The sequence below is a fragment of the Sapajus apella genome, unplaced genomic scaffold (assembly GCF_009761245.1).
Source record: "Sapajus apella isolate SASKATOON/1434 unplaced genomic scaffold, GSC_monkey_1.0 scaffold4, whole genome shotgun sequence".
In the NCBI taxonomy this organism is placed as follows: domain Eukaryota; kingdom Metazoa; phylum Chordata; class Mammalia; order Primates; family Cebidae; genus Sapajus; species Sapajus apella.
Genome location: NW_022436944.1, coordinates 47,320,816 through 47,343,998, shown reverse-complemented (window position 1 = coordinate 47,343,998; position 23,183 = coordinate 47,320,816). Strand labels below are relative to the sequence as shown.

The following is a 23,183-nucleotide window of genomic DNA, read 5'->3' as shown; positions in this document are numbered from 1 at the left end:
TTGGTGGTCTTGATGGTTTTTAAGTTGAGGAATAGTGTGGTTTGAGATATGTTCAGGAAGATCATTCCTGCAACAGAATGTAGGGTGGCTTTGGATTAGAAAGGGCTTTGAAGCAAGCAGAGCAGTTACTCTCTAGGAGCAGTCTAAGCAAGGAAAGATCTCTGGTAGGTTGAGCAATGAAAATGAATGGAGGGGATTTGAAGGATAATGGTAGAAAGTAGGAAAAGGCAGCTCTGATACAGCTTTTTGTCCACTAACTAAAATTGATGAAAACCAAAATTAAGCTCAGTGATAATGAATTTGATGGCGTGACTGTCATTGTAGATTGCTCCTATGGAAAAACAAAAAATCTGTAGAATTTAATCTTCAAGAGAACCATGAACTTAGAATTTCTCAGGCTAGAAATACTTCAGTTTTAGCTCACTGTTAGATTTGACTGTGTGCTACAAATATTTAAATTGTCAGTCCTTACTTTCTTGCCTTACATGAATAACTGAAAAATTAAGTTAAGGTTGGGAGTGTTGAATTTGTATAATACATATGGGTTTCAGACTTTGGTTTGCAATGATCACATAACACCATTTAGTACTTTTAGTAGACGTTGTATAACCTAGTGTTCATTTGTTTGGTAAACTATAGTTGTTGTGTTAATGTTACAGTTTACCTGTTAGGCTGGTCCTTCCGGGGCTTTGTTTTTTTTAGACTAACCATATGGTTTTGGAAATTTGACCCTCTTCCAGGTTAGTGTCACTGTTTAAAAATATTAATATATATTTTATAAATTAAACATTGTTTAAACACCTCAGTAATGTATAAAATGGCATTACCATCAGTTTTCCCATACCCCACATCCCCTTCACAACCTGATTTTACTCCTCTTCCTAGAACTTATGGCCTCATGATAGTTCATCTATTTATGTGTCTGTTTCTCTACGTCTTGAAGAGAGCAAAAACTTGGCTCTGTTTTGTTGTTGTTAAACTGCTGTATTCCCAACACACAGCAGACATTCAGTGAACAATTAATGGCTGAGTGGGTCCCGATATTCATCTGCTGAATATCGGGGGAGAACACGAGGTTTGGCAATAAAATACCTTTACATCTTAGGAAGCCAGTATTGAATATTCAGCTTGATAGAACTTATTGTACTCATATAGGAAAGCACTTTCAGCTATAGGAAGGCTATTAGTGTATGATAATAGCCTCTTTGTAAATAATGGTATTTATTAAAATAAGGGGGTCTCTGTAATTGATTTTATTGGATGGATAATGTTCATGTTTATCTTTAGGCATTGATTATTTAATAGTGACAATAAAACTTTCTATAGCTATTTAAGGTTCTAATTTTTGTCATAAGGTTTCACTCACAGTTTGTTTATTCCTATATTATGGTCATCTGAGTCTTTAGTAACTTATTTTTTTCTTTGAATAGATATGGTATTAGACAACATGATAGCCTCTGGCCAATTGGACGAGTCCATACGAGAGAATGTCAGAGAAGCTCTTCTGAAGAGACATCATCATCAGAATGAGAAAAGATTCACCAGTCGGATTCCCCTTGTTCGATCTTTTGCAGATATAGGCAAGAAACATTCTGACCCTCACTTGCTTGAAAGGAATGGTGAGATAAGTTGTGGCATCCAAGTTTTGCTAACATTTCTGCTGTAATAGCTTTCCAGTATGTTACGATTAACATTTAGGGATATTTAAACCCTCACTATACCTACCCCTGAATTACTTCTCCTTCCTGCTTTGTTTCTTTTCAAGGCCTCTTGTATAATTAATTAAAGAGGCATAAATTATCTATAATTTTAGTTATTACCTTTTTGAAATTCTAGATCTTGGGGTTGAACCTTTATTTTCGATTAAAAAATTTTTTTTTCTCCTGAATGTACTTGATATGCTGGTATAAGCAAGTGTTTTTGGGTTGGTTGATTTCATGACCTCTTGTTATTACAACTTGTGAAAGGCTTTTATGACTGCTCCAGCCTTACGCTAAGGGTGTAAGGCTAGTTGCAGTTTTCTAATCCATTGAGAATGGCTCAGACCCAGGTCTACATATCGTGCCTTTCCACTCTCATTCTCAGATTACAGGCAGGTTGCATGGGATATGGGAAGACAGTGTTTTTGCAGTCGTTGACCTCTGTTAAGTGTCTTAACGCCAGCACACTTGGAGATTTTGCCTTGCCTTATTTTCTTCTGTGTAAGGCAGAGGAATACATCAGTAGAGTTGAGAACTCTGATGACAGTGAGTCTGGAAAATCCAGATGCAAAGTATTGGAGTGGCTTATGGAGGGAGAGTCACTATAACCTCCAGCAGTTGGTGTAAGCTGCCACTATTACCCAAAACTTGTGAGGATTACAGACAGGATTAGTGGAGTGTGGGACACAGTGTCTGCTCACCTTTTTTATCCCTGAAATAATAATATGACTTTTAAGTGTTCTACGAACAAACAGGCATAGATGATAGGGTCTCATATATCCAAAGTTGACAGTTATCTTTTCTATCTTCCACTTGTCCATGAAAACCCTTTTTAATCCGTTTAAAATTATGCCATAGTGTATTGAAGCAATCTTAAGAGTAAAAGAATATCTCTTACGGACCAAAGTTCAATGTAAAAGCAAGCCATGTATGACACATTTTAACTCTCTTTTTTATCTTTATTTGTTGTATATTCTCTCCGTTGGTGAAGTGAGTTCATTTATCCAGAGGGACCCTATTCAATCTTTATTCTTCATATGCAGTAATTCCTGATTATTGTCCATTTGTAATTTGGTCATCATAAGACGATGGGTGTTTTCTTTTAAATGCCATTTTAGCATGTCCTTTTGTTGAAATATAGTTATAATTTGAGTTTTTCCTGCATGTAGCTTATTGTTTAAACAGTCTTTTCTAATGGATTGTAGTTTAATCTTTATTTTTTAATATTTCTGAAACCTCTTGAGCATGTAACTTTGATTACTTAGGCCATATGGAATTGATTATTGTATTTGCATGTTTTTCATATAGAATGCTATTTTTTTTAACGATATGCTTAATAGAAATATGAGGGATTTAATTATAAGTATGCATGACCTTTTGAAATATTCTAGACCTACTACCATATTGCTGTTGGTGGTGAGAAGTACTTTATTCTTAGCTAGATAAATAAAAAATTATATGTATTTGTTTTAATGTATCTGCTGTGTATTAGAAGTGAGAAGCATACTTTAGGACATTTCTTAATATTTTTAGAGAGCTCAAGAATACCTTATTTCTTTAAAATTGACATTGTGTTTATCTTTTATAAAAAATTATGTAATTTGCACCTTTTTTTTTTTAACTTGAGAGCAGCACCACCTGTAGATGGTGTCTTACTGACTTAATATTATAAATACGTCACATAGGTGTGTTTTTTTTTTTTTTTTTGAGACAGAGTCTCACTCTGTCACCAGGCTGGAGTGCAGTGTCATGATATCAGCTCACTGCAACCTCCGCCTCCTGGATTCAAGCAATTCTTCTGCCTCAGCCTCCTGAGTAGCTGGGATTATCGGTGCCCACCACCACGCCCGGCTAATTTTTTGTATTTTTAGTAGAGACAGGGTTTCACTGTGTTAGCCAGGATGGCCTCGATCTCCTGACCTTGTGATCCACCCACCTTGGCCTCCCAAAGTGTTGGGATTACAGGCGTAAGCCTCCACGCCTGGCCAATATCAGTTTTAAGTTAGAAATTATTAGGTAAAGTTAACATGGACTTTTCTGTAAGAGATAATTATCTGTAGCTGTATGGTAAAATATAGGTAAAATACACTATAAGCTATTAGTTTTGGTTATTTTTGGTTTACTTCTTACTTTATATTTTCATTTGCTATTCATTGTTTAAACAGTGACTTTGTATTGATATTGTCCTTTTGAAAAATGCCATGCTATTGGCCATTCTAATGTCTAACAGGACATTGCCCCCACCATTTGTCATTAACAGTTTTTTGTTGTTGTTGTTTATATGGTCTGAGAACTAATTACAGTTTTAGGCTACTTTTTATTAACTTTCTAACATGTAAAAACTTGATTGACATGCTAACCATCATAGCATGACTTTGAAATTTTGGGCCTTTAAAGTGTATAATTTATAGTGTAAATTGATTTTTTTTAAATGTCTCTATTTGCCTTCTGCAGCGAACTTCATCATTTTTCATTTATTTGTTTTATCTCAGGGGAAGGCCTTTCAGCCTCCCGCCACTCTTTGCGAACAGGTCTGTCTGCCTCAAACCTTTCACTGAGAGGAGAATCGCCTTTATCTCTTCTTCTCGGTCATCTTCTTCCTTCTTCAAGAGCTGGAACCCCTGCAGGCTCAAGGTGTACAACCCCAGTACCCACCCCTCAAAACAGTCCTCCTTCTAGCCCTAGCATCAGCCGCCTGACCTCCAGAAGTTCCCAACACAGTCAGCTTCAGGCCCCAGAACTACTGGTTTCACCTGCCAGTGATGATATTCCCACAGTAGTAATCCATCCGCCTGAGGAAGACTTAGAAGCGCTGAAAGGCCAGGAACAGAAGAATGAGGAAAATGTTGACTTAACTCCAGGCAACTATCCAAAATCCTCCATGTGTGGTGCTTTCTGCCTCTGAGTCACTTGCACTTGGAATGCCTTTTAGCACATAGCTTAAGCAGCATATGTAGATGATGCTTATCGTTTATTTTGACTTCTGCATGTTTTTTTTCTTTATGGTATATTGTATTGGGTTGGTGCAAAAGTAATTGCGGTTTTTGCCATTGAAAGTTTGCTTTACTTTCAATGGCAAAAACCGCAATTACTTTTGTACCAACCTAGTAAAAAAGAGTAAGATTATTAAAAACTGAGTTACAAAAAGACTACAAAGAAAACTGCACAAAATTTAAGTCCTTTTAAAAAGTTTCACTTAGATTTAGAGGTCAAGGCATTCGAACACTTTAGTAAAACGTAGACATTTATGTTTTAATTTGCCATGAACTTATTTTATATTTATTTATGTATTTATTTTTTTAGACCAAGTCTCACTTTGTTGCCCAGGCTAGAGTACAGTGGCGTGATCTCAGCTCACTGCGACCTCTGCCTCCTGGGCTGAAGCGATTCTCGTGCCTCAGCTTCCCGAGTAGCTGGGACTACGGGCATGAGCTACCACACCTGACTAATTTTTGTATTTTTTTGTAGAGACAGGTTTTTACCATGTTGGCCAGGCTGGGTGAACTTTTTTTAGATTGGTAATTTTTTTTTTTTTTCCCTGGAGATGGGATCCTGCTCTGTCACCCAGGCTGGTGTGATCTCAGCTCACTGCAACCTCCACCTCCTGGACTCAAGCAATCTTCCTGCCTCAGCCTTCCGATTACCTGGGACTTCAGGGACATGTCACCATGCCTGGCTAATTTTTATGTTTTTGTAGATACCAGGTCTCACCATGTTGCTCAGGCAAGTCTTGAACTTCTGGGCTCAGGTGATCCACCCACCTTGGCCTCCGAAAGTGCTGGGATTACAGGTGTGAGCCACTGTGTTCCGCCTTGGTTGTGTGTGTGTGTGTGTGTGTGTGTGTGAGAGAGAGAGAGAGAGTGTGTGTGTGTGTGTGTGTGTATGCAGTTCACTCATAAGGTGAGTGAACACATATAAATAAATTACAATGAAGTGATGTGCCTTAAATAGAGATAGGGTTATGCTCTGTTACCCAGGCTGGAGTGCAGTTCCAGTGCCACAATAATAACTCACTGCAGCCTTGAACTCCTGGGCTCAAGCAATCCTCCTGCCTCAGTGTTCTGAGTAGCTAAGACTACAGGCACATGCCACAATATCTGGCTAATTTTTTTGTAGAGATAGGATATTGCTGTGTTGTCCAGGCTGGTCTTAAACTCCTGGCCTCAAGCAATCCTCCTGCCTTAGCCTTCCAAAATGCTGAGATTACAGGTGTGTGTCACCAGGCCCAGCCATGCCTTTTTTTTCTATTTGATTTTCTCCAAAGAATGTTATACATTTTAGCCTTTTTTGAGGGGCAGGGGGTGGCATGGACAGGGTCTCACTCTGTTGCCCAGACTGGAGTGCAGTGGCGCAATGTCGGATCACTGTAATGTCCGCCTCTGGGGTTCAAGTGATTCTCCTGCCTCATCCTCTCAAGTAGCTGAGATTATAGGCATGTGCCACCACCACTTGGCTAATTTTTATATTTTTAGTAGAGACGAAGTTTCACCATCTTGGCCAGGCTGGTCTCGCACTCCTGACTTCAGATGATCCACCTGCCTCGGCCTCCCAAAGTGCTGGGATTACAGGCATGAGCCACCATGTCTGGCCATGTTTTCACCTTTTTAATGAAGATAAGATTCAGTGTTCTTTTTCTCCTTTTGCCTCTGAGAAGATTGAAGTTCTCTAATGACTGACTGCCTTGAATCATTATTTCTAGACTAGTATTTATATTTTGGAATAGACTGAGGTTGTCCATTGTTTATGCCATTATCTATCTTTAACCCAAATTTACCTTGAAATTTTCAGGACCAGAGTTCTTATAGTTACAGATAAAGTATATTTTATATGCAAATTAGATTTTTTTTTTTTTTTTGAGATGGAGTCTCGCTCTGTTGCCCAGGTTGGAATGCAGTGACATGATCTCAGCTCACTGCAACCTCCTTCTCCTGGGTTTAAGTGATTCTCCTGTCTCAACCTCCTGAGTAACTGTGATTATAGGTGCCGGCCACCACATCCAGTTAATTTTTTGTATTTTTAGTAGAGGCGGGGTTTCATTGTGTTGGCCAGGCTGGTCTTGAACTCCTGACCTCATGATCCATCCACATAGGCCTCCCAAAGTGCTGGGATTACAAGCATGAGCCACCGTGACTGACCAAAATTATTGTTTCTTAATGGATAATGGTTTACAACTCATCTTAAAGGCTATAAAATATGATAATTTAGCTTATCCTTATATATTGATTATATGTACATTTGTACACATCTTTCTACCTAATTAATATAAAATAAGTGTATTTTAGTGACTTTTTTACTATTTCAGCTAAGCCTCAATGTGAGATACTAATGCTATTTGTTTTAATCACATAAGCATTATCACATTCTCCAAAATATTGATAGTATCTACCACTTGAGTGGTAGCTTGGTTATTAAATTAGCCTATTTAATGTGTATACAAATATGTGTAAGTTAGAGGGACACACCCATTTTCAGAAACTTAGAAAAATTAGTTATCTTTCCCTGCATCATATAACTAGCAATTGATGGCCTGAATCCTGTGACTGGAAATCCTTGTGTTTCTATAATTGTGAGATAAACCTCTCTCTCTATTGGCTTTATGGAAACACACCAATTACATGTAACCAAAGCTCACTGTAGTCGCAAAAAAGGATATACTTTTGGAAGTACAAATGGAAGTTTCACGGCTAAATCATTATAACATTAGTTATAGTAGTAGTATGGCTGCCATTAAGTGCTTTTCAAATATCACATTTCTAATTCTTGTACCAATTTGATGAGGTTGGTGTTATTCCTGTTTTTCAGTGAAGAAAGACTTGGAGATGTTAAGATATCCAAAGCAGGGATTTGAACTCAGGTCCACTTACAACAAAACCTATAGTAGAGTATTTCATTGTGAACTTTATCAGTTCATGAAAAAGGTAAAGCTTAATGATGAGGCAACTGAACATAAAAGAGGAAAACAACCCTAGAAATAATTATTCAGAAGTAATCAGCATTCTAATGTTAAGAACTAACAAGATTTACTATTTTTCCTTGAATAAAAGTGATTTTAAAAGCTACTTCCTTCCATTTTTTTTCCCCCATATTACATTGATCAGTAACACTGCACACTTCTTGTTTTACCAGCTTCTATGTTATAAATAATTAGGAACTATAAATTTTATATAGGAAGGAAGGGGGAGGTGAGTTCACATTGGCTTCTTAGGTTGTATTAAGGGCATAAATTAACTGATGATTGAACATACATTTTTTTTCCCCTTGAGTTTTCTGTGGTGAGGCATATCAGCCTTTCTGAATAGACGAAATTAGAATGGAGAGGACAGAGGGAATTTCTAAATACAAGAATGACTGGTTAAAAAGACATCTATAAATAATATGTAATTGCTGAGGAAAAATAATAGGAACAGCTATACATTATTCCCTGTTCAATTACCTTTGGTGCTTAAAGCATATAGAAACTCTAATGGAGTTTCCTTGATGCCTGGTACTGTCTTAGTGGAAGAAAGTGGCCTCAGCATCATTATGTCTCAAGCAACTAACACCGTGGATTTTTGTGTCATGTAGTCATGATTTGTGCATACGTATAATAAAAAAGTGGTATTTCCCATTAGTTACTTTTTACACGATAATTATATGTATAAAAGGTGAACTTGTGGCTGGGCGTGATAGCTCATGCCTGTGATTTCAGCACTTTAGAAGGCCAAGAGTGGAGGATCACTTGAGGCCAGGAGTTCAAGACCAGCCTGGGCAACATAGTGAGACCCTCATCTCTAGGGAAAGAAAAAAAAAGAAGTGAACTTATTTTTAGCACTTGTAAATACCTTTTTCTAACCCAGTGCTTCTTAGTCTTGGCACTGTTGACATTTTTGTCTGGATGGTTCTTGGCTGGGTGAGTGGGTGGTGGCACAGCAGTCCTGTGCTTTATAGGATGTTTAACAGTATTCTTGGCTAGCCGCCTGTAGCACCCCTGAGTTGTGATAACCAAATATGTCTCCAGATATTGCCACAAGTCCCTTGGGGGGCCATAATCTTTCCTGGTTGGGCGCCATTGTTCTGTCTACTTCACTTTCAAATTTTTAATGACTGAAAACTCTGACATCTTTGGTTTGCTTTTTTTTTTTTTTTTTTTCCTTAAAGCAATATAGTCCTTCTGTGTTTGTGCTAATGATAGAGAACTTTATTTTTTTGGTGATTTGCTCATTTAATTCTGAATGCTAGGAATTTATTATAGGAGCAGGGAGTCTTTACTGATTGAGAAAACAGTTTAGCTGAGGTTGGGAAAGACTACACCAGTCGTAATGATGCAGAACTGTAGCATGCATCTACGTGCCAGTTTTGAAAAATTGACAGGTTTTCAAGATAACCAGGTTAGCCATGTGACTTCAGGTCATACCTGCTAGCTTTGTCAATGTTGAGTTCTTTGTTGTTTCTTCTCATTGCTGCCATATCCTTACTTTTCCTCAAAGCCTTCTCATCATTCCACTTTTCTCCCTCAAATCTGGCAGCTAGGACTATTCTGGTAAACAGTGCGTTATGTATGCTTTTGATTATACATGCACAGGTAGAATACATTTAGCCTTTGGAAGTATGTAATGCTCATCTGCATTTGCCACCAGGTCCCAATGGTGTTCTTGATTTTCTTGTGTGGAAGTAGTTGGAAGTCACTGAAAAATACTGGTTAACTTTTTTTCTCTCTTGGGCAAGGAAGGTACTCTTCTGGAAGTTTAGGGACAAAGGTCAAAGACGAGGAATCTTCTTGGTGTGCTAAGCTGACATTTTAAGAAATGAATTAAGACTTGGGAAATCGTTTTTATTTCGGAATTGTTTAACTTTTCCAGAAAATGAGCACATGGCTAAATAGTTGCAAATTAAGATTTTTTTATCACATTGACATTGTAGTTTAGGTATTTACAGAGAAGCGACGATGACAGCAGTCTCTGTTATTAAGCATATGCCATAAATCCAGATGAGTTAGTTTCAGTATTCATTGTTACAGTATATTCTGTTTTACAAAAGTGAAAACTCCTTTAGATGTTTCCAGGATATAAGTACTTTACATTCTGGAACTTGATTACCAATGCAACTTCAGAACTTATAGAATCTAACCACAAAACAGATTTTAATTGAACTTCCATGTGTTCCTGTGCATAGGACTGTTAAAACTAAAGTTAAAGTCTTTTGTATTTCAGTACCTTTCCCCCTCTAATATTCAGTGTTTTACTAGTCTGTATTCTTGGACTAGAAAACCTCTGATGTTTTGGAAAAAAAAAATGAGATGCATTTAGTGTTAGGTTGGTGCAAAATAAATTGCGATTTCAGCTCACTGCAACCTCTGCTTCCTGGGTTTAAGCAATTCTCCTGCCTTAGCCTCCCGAGTAGCTGGGAGTACAGGCACATGCCACCATGCCTGGCTAATTTTATATTTTAGTAGAGACGGGGTTTTACCATGTTTTTCAGGCTGGTCTTGAACTCCTGACCTCAGGCGAACCACTCACCTTGGCCTCCCAAAGTGCTGGGATCAGAGATCACAGGCGTGAGCCACTGTACCCAGCCGAATTTAAAATTTTTGAGATTTGAATTTTTTTTGAGACAAAGTCTTACTCTGTAACCCAGGCTGGAGTGCAGTTGCCCAATCTCGGCTCACTGCAATCCCCACCGCCTGTGTTCGAGCACTTCTCCTGCCTCAGCCTCCTGAGTAGCTGGGATTACAGGCGCCCACCACCATGCCTGGCCAATTTTTGGTATTTTTAGTAGAGATGGGGTTTCAGTGTGTTAGCCAGGATGGTCTTGATCTCCTGACCTTGTGATCTGCCCGCCTTGGCCCCCCAAAGTGCTGGGATTATAGGCGTGAGCCCCTGCAACCAGCGGATTAGTCTTATATTAAGCAGTGTTTTTATTTAATTTATTATTGTGAAATGTTGGTGTTGCATGTCACTTTTAAAATGAATATACTAATGCTTCAACATGTATCTATCACAATACAAATGACTATCATTTCTCCAAATAAGCTATATTTTATGGATTTGTCAGACTCTTAGAGATGGAGTGAGTTTCTTATAGTCACATAGATACAAAGTGGCAGAGCACATAATTTAAACACAGATCCCTTTTGTTATAAAATCCTTACTGTTTGCCAGTTACTAATATAATAGGCATTTTAAAGTTGGATTTTTTAGAAATAATGACAATAGGTATTATAGACATAAATGTTACCAAACAAAAATGAAAATTTTGGGAGATTATGTTAATTCAACCTCCATTTAGTTAGTGTAGCTTTCTTCTGAGTTACACTTAGGGTTTATCAGAGAATTTATTGTTGAAAGCTTGCTAAGTATAACTAGGCTTCATTAAGCTCTATGCACTTCACATGTTTGTGATATATTAAAAGTACATTCCCTAAGTATTTTTAATGATAATCAGACTCAGGTCTTCCATCTTTTGTGGTTCACACCAATTCACATTCTTTTTTTTTTTTTTCTTTTTGCAAAAGGCCACCATTTTTGTAAATTCTAATTGTATTATTTTAAATATTAAAATGTATAGCTTTATTATTGCTTAAAATGTTCTAGTTTTGCTTGTATGTTACTAACACTGGGCACCTTTTTTTTTTTAACCTTGCACATTTGCTTTTATAATATTAATAAATTATCACTTTCAGAATGTGAGCAGAGTCAGGTTGCAAAGTGAATTTTCTCCTTACTGATTTGGAATTTGTCTTTGAATATAGGTATTTTGGCCTCTCCCCAGTCTGCCCCTGGAAACTTGGACAATAGTAAAAGTGGAGAAATTAAAGGTAATGGAAGTGGTGGAAGCAGAGAAAATAGCACTGTTGACTTCAGCAAGGTAATCCTGTCATTAATTATAAATTCTCCTAATTATTCTTGAGAAAAAGGTAGCAATTTGTGGCATTGATTATAGTAATTTTTTAGTGGACTGGTGCTTACAAACCTGCATGTGATGCCTGTGATATGTTAATTTAGGCAAACAACTGTGAGAAGGGTGCATTTAACCTGTGAGTACTTGAACAACTTTACACCATTACTGGTTTTAGAAATTCTGAAAAAGAATATGTGAATACTACAATATTTCCATCTATACCTACCCATAGATACCTTGAAACGTCAGGACTTTTTGAACTATACAGGAGTCATTTGTTCTGGAGCTACCACCACTAGAAGGTTAATTCTGGGAGTGATGTTACAACACTAGTGATTCAGTCTTTCCTGCGCTGTAATGCGATCCCAGAATTACTGTCTTACGGTGTCAGTACATTTGGAATGCCACTAAGAAATATATTGGTGCTTCCCCATGGGTAGGTAAAGGCATGGATTTGAAAAAAAGAAAAACACCTATGTGAGCTATGATTCTTTTTATTTTGGTAAATGAGTATTTTGTTGAAATAGATGAACCTTAATTAAAAAGAAGAGGGCAAAAGACTGCTGAGTTCAAATTATAACTAAGTTTAAAGTGTACTTTATGAGAATTTCTTATGGAAAACTGATTAGCCACTGTAATTTTTTAGTAGTATTAATTTGCTATAGGATGATACTCATGGTATTTTAATATTTTTGTATCCATTGTTAGGCTTTTTAATAAATGTAATCATGTCAAGCAGACTTTTATTTCTTAAGCCTTTTATTTGAACATTTTACAGAAAAGGATTTTAAATGGTTTGCATTATAGCTTCGTTGAGTGTTGTAGTTTAAAACTATAGGAAGCCTTGCGTTATGGACACTGGCTAGGCAGAAAGGCTGTTGTATTTTAAATTTTTAGCATCTATGTTGATTGCATTTTACTGGTGCTCATGCTATTTTAGATACTGCAAAGTACTCGGTAACAAAATTGCAATTTATTTCTTGTTAAATGAATAAATTAATGTAATGTACATTATAGAGCTCCTCTAGACATGGCAGTTGCCATTTATTTTTGTTCCTCTGTCACAGTCTTACTTTTTTTTTACTTGGCCTATCTTTGTGTATACCTCCTTGTCTCCTGTTGGGCAGGAGTCTGCCTCCTGGCACTGTAGTTGTGGCACACTGGGTGTGGGACTCAAGAGGCCCGCTGTAAGTGCTGGTTTTATTTTTCATAGATAGCCCTGTAAGTGGTTGTCTAGTGACTTGTGTGAAACTGCGTATAAATGAAGTTCACATAATTTGATATCATGTGTAACCTTTCCCTTGTAATTATACACAGAACACTAAATTTTACTATTATAGCATTATCATATATCTGTGCCAATAAGGGCTGTAGATTTTAGTTTTAAATAAAAACAAGGGCCCAGGTGCAGTAGCTCATGCCTGTAATCCCTATTTTGGGAGGCTGAGGCAAGAAAATCACTTGGCCACGAGTTCAAGACCAGCCTGGGCAATAAAGCAAGACCCCCACCTCAAAAAAAAAAAAAAAAAAACAACGAAAATTAGCCGGACATGGTGGCGCATGCCTGTAGTCTCAGCTACTTGGGAGGCCAAGGTGCGAGGATTGCTTAAGTCCAGGAGTTTGAGGTTTACAGTGAGCTATGTTCCTGCCACTGCATTCCAGCCTGGGCAATAGAGTGAGACCATGTCTCAAAAATACTACTGATGAAATAATGATTTTTTTCCACTTAATGAAAATACTGGGGAGTGCCCAGAGTTCTTTTTTGGTTTGTTTGTTTTAAGGGGGACTTTACATAAAATGTAAAGGGGCCAATTCATTTATTTCTAAGGTTAAGTAATACAAAATCATGAATATTTTTTAGCACTGTGTATAATTTCATGAACCATTATTAGTTTGTGAACTATATATTTGTCCTTAATAGTTTTTAATGAATAGTGCAGTATTCATTGAAAAATTTCTCAAGTTCGTGTTTGATAATTTAGATCTCTGAAGTAGTAAAGATTGTGACAGTTAAAACAATAGCATTGATTAAAATGTTTGCTTGCTTTTTTGTATTTGTGTACTCCGTTCTTTATAGTTGTGAAAATTTTGACATTTCATACATTCATTAGATCACAAGTTTTGATTAGTAAATAGTAGTCTTATAAAGCAGTTTTTCTTTCCTGTTTGCCTCTAAATAGTCTTACAAATACCATGGAAACTTTATTTCTAATTATTATTTATTTGTCAATAGGTTGACATGAATTTTATGAGAAAAATTCCTTCGGGTGCTGAGGCATCCAACGTCCTGGTGGGCGAAGTAGACTTTTTGGAAAGGCCTATAATTGCATTTGTGAGACTGGCTCCTGCTGTCCTCCTCACAGGATTGACTGAGGTCCCTGTTCCAACCAGGTAAAGAGTTAGTTCCAAGTAACATTCTCTAAGCATTTTCAAAATCTATAAGCTTTTATCTAGTGAACAAACAAACATGTTGATTTATGTAATAAAAGCTCATTTAATTTTATCTTATTTTTGAGACAGAATCTCACTTTGTCATCCAGGCTGGAGTGCAGTGGCACAATTTCAGCTCACTGCAGCCTCTACCTCCTGGGTTCAGGCGATTCTTCTGCCTCAGCTTCCCTATTAGCCTGGATCACAGGTGTGCAGCACCACAGCCAGCTAATTTTTGTATTTTTAGTAGATGTGGTGTTTCACCATGTTGTCCCAGCTGGTCTTGACCTCCTAGTCCCAAGTGATCCATATGCCTTGGCCTCCCAAAGTGCTGAGATTATAGGTGTGAGCCACTGGTGGCCCACCAAAAGCTCATTTTTAATAGTTAATATTCAGCCATTGTACCAAAGCCTTCGAATATTAGGGCATAAAATAGTTTTCTTCTTGGAACTAAAAAGTACAATAAAAATAAAGTATCCTAGAATTTAAATTAAGTATAATTTAATTAATGAAGAAAAGTAATACTTTGCATTTGTACCTTCATTACAGCTTGGTATCTTACAAGCTTTGGTTTAAAAAAAAAGCAGTTTATCATCTTAGAGGATTTATCTAAAGTTTGGTGCAAGCAGTGGAGTCAGATAATGGAGTTGCAGCTTTTCTCTGCCACTTACTTTCTTCATGGAAGCGGGGTCAAGCCTGACTTAAATTTTCTGTTTCATTTGTAAAATGAGGGTGATCTCTTACAAGGTTGAGTAACTGTAATAAGGCCTTCGAATTAGGCAAGGTGCTTTGTTCTAGCATAACCAAATTTTTCTGTTCAGTATACATCATAAGTAAAAATTAAATTGGGGGTAATGGCCATAATAATAATTAACAAGTTGTATTTTAAAGGGTGATCATTTTGTTGGCTATTAATGATAGAAATTTCATTGTAAATAAGACTTTTTAAGATTTTTTTCCAATTATTTTATAATATAATCAAATATGAAGAATTAGTAGGAGATTAATGGAAATGTACTTACCTGTTTGCTTTACTCGGTTGATTGCATTAATGATGCAGTGTTAAGATGTATGAGACAGATAAGCCCATGGATTCACATGTAAATGCTGATAGAGAAGTGGGATAACTATTTCCAGTTTAGGTAAGTGTGAATATTAAGAATTTACCGTAGTGTTAACTAGGATTAACCAAGTAGGAAGTTAAATACTTTTTATGTAGTCACTAGCATAATATGAGGTTTAATGTTAAAATTTGGAGTAGTAGGCCAGGCGCGGTGGCTCACACCTATAATCCCAGCACTTTGGGAGGCTGAGGCGGGCAGATCACGAGGTCAGGAGTTCAAGTCCATCATGGCCAATATGGTGAAATCCATCTCTACCAAAAATACAAAAATTATCTGGGCATGGTGGCATGCGCCTGTGGTCCCAGCTACTCAGGAGGCTGTGTGCCGGAAGAATAGCTTGAAACCTGGAAGGCAGAGGTTGCAGTGAGCTGAGATCGTGCCACTGCACTCCAGTCTGGGCAACAGAGTGAGATTCCGTCTTACAAAAGAAAAAAAAATGGAATTGTAAACAGAAGTTCTTTTTCCTTCCAAAGGAAACTAGTTGACTAAAATTCCTTATTTATAACACAAGAAAAAAATGGGGTTGTACATAAAAGTTCTTTTTCCTTCCAAAGGGGACTAGGTGACTAAAATTCCTTGTTTATAACATTAGAGTTTTTAATCCAGAGCTGTAATTTGGGGAATTGTGTAGATTTTAGGGGTATACTCAACTGTCTTATTTGGCAAACCTTACTTTCAAATAATTAATGGGATTGTTACTCACTTTATTTACTAATTTACTTTTTTTGATCAAGGCAGACCAGCTTTGTTTACTCTAAAAGGAAATAGAAGCTGGCAACTTTTAATAAAAAATGCTTAATTTTTAATTACCGTTTTACCTTAAGGAAGATGTGCAACAATAATTTGGTAGAAAGTTATTATGGATGCTTTTTCTAGTTTTGTGGTTTCCTTTAGTCTGGGTGGAATTGCCATCCTTTTTCAGTGATTGGTGTGGGGGACTGGAAAAGACGTCTGAGTGTTGTTTCTCTGTTTGTATTTGAAGGTTTTCTTTTTTATGGTTGCCTAGATTTGTGGGTATATGATGTTTATTTTAAAATCTGTGTATTTTCATGTTTCCTTAGGTTTTTGTTTCTGTTATTGGGTCCAGCAGGCAAGGCGCCACAGTACCATGAAATTGGAAGATCGATAGCCACTCTCATGACAGACGAGGTAATCAAAATACCTCAAGTCTCTTTGAAGTAGACACTGATTATGAAGCCTATAGTATATATTATAGTTCTCTTTTCTTTCATAGTGAAGCTTTAAAAATTATCCTTGTTGTGCATACTGTTTTATCTCATATTTATTTACTCTTCAGCGATTTACCTTTGGTTAGGTTGTTAAGACCTATATAAAAATATCAATGCTGTGTGTCCTAAAGATATTTCAAGTGCCCCATATCTGAACCTGACCTCATTCTTCTTTTTCTTTTCTCCTTCTTCCTCCTCCTCTCCATCCTCCTCCCACTCCTCCTCCTCCTCCCACTCCTTCCCCTCCTTCCTCTCCCCCCTCTCCTCCCCCTCCTCTTCCTTCTTCTCCTTCTTCTTCTTTCTTCTTTCTTCTTTCTTCCTTCTTCCTTCTTCTTCTTTCTTCTTTCTTCTTCTTCTTCTTTTTTTTTTTTTTGAGACAGATTCTTGCTTTGTTGCCAGGCTGGAGTGCAGTGGCACGATCTCGACTCACTTCAACCTTTACTTCCCGGGTTCAAGTGATTCTCTTGCCTCAGTCCTGAGTAGCTGGGACTACACAGGTGTGCGTCACCATGCCCAGCTTTTTTTTTTTTTTTTTTTTGTATTTTTAGTAGAGACAGGGTTTTACCACGTTGGCCAGGAGGGTCTCCATCTCTGACCTCGTGATCTGCCCACCTTGGCCTCCTAAAGTGCTGGGATTACAGACGTAAGCCACCATGCCAAGCATATTTTTCTATCCACTTTCAACCAGCCAGTCACCAGATTCTGTTTACCTCGTCAATGTGTTTTGCATTTAATCTGTCATATTCTTTCTATCTCTACTGCCATTTCTCTGGCTTAGCCTTGCTTTTATTTGTTGATTCAATTAGCCTTTATGGGTCTTTATTGTATGGTTTTTTTCTCTACATTATTAGTAACATGCCAGTTTGAGTGTATAGTCCAAAGTTATTAATGACTTCCTATCATATAGTGAGATTTAAATTTAAACTCTTGACTGGGTGCAGTGGCTCACTCCTGTAATCCCAGCATTTTGGAAGGCCAAGGTGGGTGGGTCACTTGAGGTTGGGAGTTTGAGACCAGCCTGGCCAACATGGTGAAACCCTGTCTCTACTAAAAATACAAAAAAGTAGCTGGACGTACTGGCACAATTTTCCTGCCTCAGCCTCCCGAGTAGCTGGGATTACAGGCCGGTGCCACCACACCTAGCTAATTTTGTAGTTTCGGTAGAGATGAGCTTCCACTATGTTGGCCAGGCTGGTCTCAAACTCCTGACCTCAGGTGATCTACCCGCCTCGGCCTCCCAAAATGCTGCGATTACAGGCTTGAGCCAACGTACCTGGTAAGTTACCTCCTTTAAGAGACCTCTTCTGGCTACTCTGTTCTTTCCCATCAGTTTCCCTTTCTGTACCCTACTTTGTTTTTAGGAGAGAGTTTATCAATACCTACGATTATTTATTTAATAACTTGTTTCACTGTCTTTCCTCCTAGAAAAAAAGGTTCTTGAATACAGGGACCTTGCCTTACCTGTTACCATTGTATTATCCACAATGCTTAGAATTGTGTTCTAGCAGTTAGTAGGTAGCCAGTAAGTATTGGTTATTAAAAAAATTAAGTAAAGTTGTTTGCATATCCATGACTTTTTTTTTTTTTTAGGATAAATGACATTTAAGTGTCATAGAAGTAGAATGACATGCTCTAGTGTTTCATTTTCCAATCAATTGTTATTTCCCATGCAAAATTTTATTTTAAAAAAATTGTTCTGTCTTAACACATAACTGTTCTCTTTCATTGTTTGTTAATTTGTCTGGTAATACTGAGTGGATTGCCTTTTATAGTTGTTACCTAAGGTGGGCTAAATACCTGTCTGGGATAAGAGTTTAAGTAATTATTTTTGTTGTGAAGATATTTATGATATCCAGAGTGGATTTACTATGTGTAGAATTTTTTTTTTCAACTTTAAAATCTTTTTACTCAATATTTTTTTCCCTTAGATTTTTCATGATGTGGCTTATAAAGCAAAAGACAGAAATGACCTCTTATCTGGAATTGATGAATTTTTAGATCAAGTAACTGTCCTACCTCCAGGAGAGTGGGATCCTTCTATACGCATAGAGCCACCAAAAAGTGTCCCTTCTCAGGTAAGAATCTAGAGCTATTTTTCTGTGAGTTACTTTATTTTAATTAATTTTTTTTGAGTAGCTATGATTTGAAAACCAAAACAGAGAAGTCGTATCCCCACCTCATCCCCTTACTTTCTTACCCCCACATGTACCTCCTATAGGTGACTATGTGTTACTAGTTTTTTATCCTTTTAGTTTTTATTCAGTACTTGAAAATATGAACATGCAGTCTTATTTGATTCTCTCACCAAAAGTTAATGTACTGCATATACTGTTCCGAACCTTGCTTTTTTCATGTAAATCTAGAAGACCTGACACAAGAAATCATAAAAATATTCCCTACTCTCTTTTTCACAGCTTTGTTTTGTTCTGTATCGCTATACCATAGTTTGTTCTGTTCCTGGGTTCTGGTGTTGTCATTCTTTTGCTATTTCAAATTATGCATGATAATAATCACATGTCATTTTAGTCTTGTGCAGATGTATCTGTAGAATAGATCCCCAGTAATAAGACTGCTGGCTCAAAGGGGAATTTATTTATAAGTTTAGCAGATATTACCAGAATTCTCTCCATTTGCTGGACTGTTTTGGACTCCTACAGTGATGTATGAAAGGGCCTATTTCCCTACATCCTCACTGACACTGTGTGTTGCCAAAGTTTTGGATATTTGTCAGTCTAATAGATATCTTTATCTTGCTATTTTAAGTATTTGAATGAGGTTTTAAATTTAGTGTTTATGAGACAGGGTCTTGCTCTGTCACTCAGCCTGGAGGGCAGTGTTGTGAACTTGGCTCACTGCAGCCCCAGTTTCCTGGGCTCAAGCAAACCACCTGCCTTAGCCTCCTGTGTAGCCTGGACCACAGGTGTATGTTACTACCCCTAGCTAATATTTTGATACTCTGTAGATACGGTGTAGATATGGTGTCTAACTTTATTGTCCAGGTTGGTCTCAAACTCCTGGCCTCTAGTGATCCTCTTGCTTCAGCCTCCCAAAGTTCTAGGATTACAGGTGTGAGCCATTGCTCCTGGCCTTTTAATGAGGTTTTAATTTGCATTTCTATAATTAGTGAGGTCGAATATTCCTGATAATCTTTTGTTCATTGCCCCACTACAGTCTTTTTTTTTTTTTTTTTTTAACATTTAAATTGTTCATTGATCTTTGGAGGTTATCATAGCGTATTTTGTGTGGGTATAGATCCACTTCATCTTTTTTCTAAATTGCTGCCTGGTTGTCCCTGTTCATTACAGAGCTAAACATTGCTCCCCTTGGTTGGTGATGCTGCCTTTATTAACTAAAATTCCATTTGCATTCAGGCCTGTTTTGGACTTTTGTTTTCCTTTGGTCTCTCTATTCACGGACTAATTCCACACTCCAGTTATTGAGGCTTTTTGGTATATTTTAATGTGTGGTAGGTCTAGACTTGTTCTTGCTCTCTTTCTTACTCTTGTTTTTCTGAATTTTCTTGGCTGTCTTTGCTGATCTATTTTTCTGTGTAGGCTTTAAAATTGGCTTTCTATATTCAGAAATACAATGGAATGGTTTTTAAAAAGTGATGGCAAATTTCTCATTGAACTGAGAGAGAATTGATGCTTCATGACATTGAATCTTTTTCTTTTTTGTGGGGGCGGGGGATGGAGTTTTGTTCTTGTTGTTCAGGCTGGAGTGCAATGGTGCAATCTTGGCTTACCACAACCTCTGCCTCCCTGGTTCAAGTGATTCTCCTGCCTCAGCCTCCTGAGTAGCTGGGATTACAGGCATGCGCCACCATGGCTGGCTAATTTTGTATTTTTGGTAGAGATGGGGTTTCTCCATGTTGGTCAGGCTGGTCTCAAACTCCCGACCTCAGGTGATCTGGCCATCCCAGCCTCCCAAAGTGCTGGGATTATAAGAGTGAGCCACCACACCCAGCCGACATTGAGTCTATTCAAGAACATGAGTGTCTCTCCCCAGCTGATTTTTTGTTTCAAGCAAGTTTTTGTATTCTTAAAGAATGTGTCAAGTTTTCCTTACTTAGAATTTACATGTTTCTTGGTAGGTGTATTCATGAGTATTGTATGTTTGCCTGTTGCTTTTATATGAAATGAAGGCTATTTCTTATTTTTTGTGTGCATATATGCATACACACACACAGTTGACCCTTGAACAATATGAGTTTGAACTGTACAGTTCTAATTATGTGGATTTGTTTTAATAAACATTGGAAAGGTTTTTGATAATTTGAAAAATCTTGCATACAAACTGCATAGCCTAGAAATATCAAAAAATTAAGATTAATTAGGCATTCCTGAATGCATAAAATATATGCATATACTAGTCTTCTTTAATAATTTATTACTATGAAATATATACAAATTATTCTAAAAAGCTAAAATTATCAAACCTTATATACAGTAAGAGTGTACATGGCACTATTTTCAGTGGAGAGAAATGTAAACGAAAGTCAAGATGCAGCATTACAACATACATAAAATTAACTATAGTAAATACTGTACTGCTGTCATATTGTAATTTCATAGTTATGGCCTGTTGCTATTGCAGTGAGCTCAAGGGTTGCAAGTTAACATGCTTAAAATGGTGTGTGTTGCTTATCATCTCCACATCCACAGCAGTTTGTCTGTCAAGTAAATTGTGTATTACCCTAAAAAGTGATCATGCGGTTCTCATATATTTTTCATCGTGTTTCGTGCAATACTGTAAACTTTTGAATAACAGCGTGGGACTCATATGAGGTCCCATTAGTGATGCTAGGAAGTGTTCCTAAGAAACAGAGAAAAGTCATACAAATGTTAGACAAAGTTGAATTACTTGGTATGTACCATAGAATGAGGTCTGCCATTGCCTGCCATTTCAAGATAAATGAATCCAGCATAAGACTCATTGTAAGAAGAAAAGGAAATGTATAGTCATCACTGCAGTTATGCCAGCAGGCATGAAAACCTTCACTTTTTGCAAAACACCTTTTTATCTCATATTGAAAATGCAGCTTTTATGTGAGTGCAGGATTACTATAAGAAAGGCATACCTATAGATTCTGATATGATGAAGAAAAAGCAGTGATTTTACAACATGAAGGAAAAGGAAGGTGAAAGAGCTAAAGCTGGAGAATTTAATGCCAGCGAAGGATGGTTTGGTAATTTTAGAAAGAAGTTTGGTTTAAAAAATGTCAGAATAACTGGAGAAACAGCTTCTGCCATCTGAGAGGCAGCAGATTAATTCCCAGATCAGACTCTATTAAGAAAATTCCCTGAATGGGTTTTTAATGCAGATGAAAGTACTCTGTTCTGGAAATAATGCTACAGAAGACTTTTTTTTTAGTAAGGAACTTAAGTGAGCACCAGGATTTAATGGAGGAAGGGTTAGCTAACTCTGTTTTGTGCAAATGCAGTCCAATTTATGATCTTGACTACCCTCCTCTATAAAGCTGCTCATGTTGAGCTTTGAAGGAAAAAGATAAATGCCAGCTGCCAGTCTTTTGGTTATACAAGAAGGCCTGGATGAAAACCCTTTATCTGGATTGGTCCCATCAGTGCATTGTTCCTGAAGTCAGGAAGTACCTTGCCAGGAAGGGACTGCCTTTTAAAATGTTCTTGATATTAGACAATGCCCCTGGCCACCCAAAACACATGAGGACCTTTAAGGCTCATTACATTAGATGCTATGTAGAAAGGATTATTAATACTGTGGGAGAGAACCTTGGATAGCAAGGACATCATCAAAGTCTGCAAGGATTACACTATTGAAGACACACCATCATTATCATAGAAAAAGCCATGAACGTCATCAGGCCTGAAACAATAAATTCCTTCTTGGAGAAACCTATGCTGTTCATGAAACAACTGGTTTTACGACAGAGCTACTCAAGGAAGTTGTGTGTATGGCAAAAAAGGTGGAGGGGTTTCAAGATGTGGATCTTGGAGAAGCTCAAGAGCTAGTAAACACCATACTAGAGGAGGTAACAACACAACTTGATGGAGATGAGCGCTTGCGAACCAGTGCCGGTGATGAGAAAAAAGATATAGAAGTAGTAGTCCCAGGAAACAAATTGACATCAGCTGATTTGGTTGAAGGATTCTGATTATTCAGGATTGCTTTTGACTTCTTTTGCGACATGGATCCTTCTGTGGTTTGGGTACTTAAGCAAACAGGGATTGGTATAGAACATTTTTAGAGAAGCGAAATAAAGTGAAATAGAAATTATGATGTATTTCCATTCATAACATTTTTTTTCCTCTGGCTTACTTTATTGTAAAAATATGGCATATAACACCTCTAACATGCCACCTGTGTGTTCAACTGTTCATGTTACCTGTAAGGCTTTCTAGTCAACAGTAGGCTTACTACATTGAGTCTCAGGGAGTTATACACAAAATTTCAACTTCATGGGAGTTGGTCCCGTGTTTATTCAAGAGTCAACTGTGTATTTTATTATTTTTTTTTGAGACAGAATTTCGCTTTTGTCGCCCAGACTGGAGTGCAGTGGCATGATCTCCACTCACTGCAGCCTCCGCCTCCCAAGTTCAAGCTATTCTCCTGCCTCAGCCTCCCAAGTAGCTGGGATTACAGGTGCCTGCCACCATGTCCAGTTAATTTTTGTATTTTTAGTGGGTATGGGGTTTTACCATGTTGGCCAAGCTGGTCTTGAACTCCTGACCTTGAGTGATCTGCCTGCCTCGCCCTCACAAAGTGCTGGGATTACAAGTGTGAGCCACCACATCCTGTCTCAACTGTGTATTTTTAATCCTGCTACCATTCTTAATTGTTTATAA

The 23,183-nt window shown here is 37.5% G+C and overlaps 1 protein-coding gene across 23 annotated transcripts in view; it reads left to right on the top strand.

Annotated features, from left to right (window-relative positions):
- The window catches only part of SLC4A7 (solute carrier family 4 member 7), a 101,148-nt gene that overhangs the window by 39,363 nt on the left and 38,602 nt on the right, over positions 1-23,183 (top strand). For 6 of the 23 annotated variants that reach the window (XM_032268298.1, XM_032268278.1, XM_032268267.1 and 3 more), the window contains exons 6-10: positions 1,431-1,619; positions 11,428-11,543; positions 13,810-13,967; positions 16,192-16,279; positions 18,288-18,434. In XM_032268298.1, coding sequence (XP_032124189.1) covers positions 1,431-1,619; positions 11,428-11,543; positions 13,810-13,967; positions 16,192-16,279; positions 18,288-18,434 — 698 coding nt within the window. Of the gene's footprint in view, positions 1-1,430; positions 1,620-4,192; positions 4,562-11,427; positions 11,544-12,703; positions 12,764-13,809; positions 13,968-16,191; positions 16,280-18,287; positions 18,435-23,183 lie in introns of all 23 variants that reach the window. The other 17 variants (XM_032268165.1, XM_032268214.1, XM_032268155.1 and 14 more) reach the window with 7 other exon arrangements.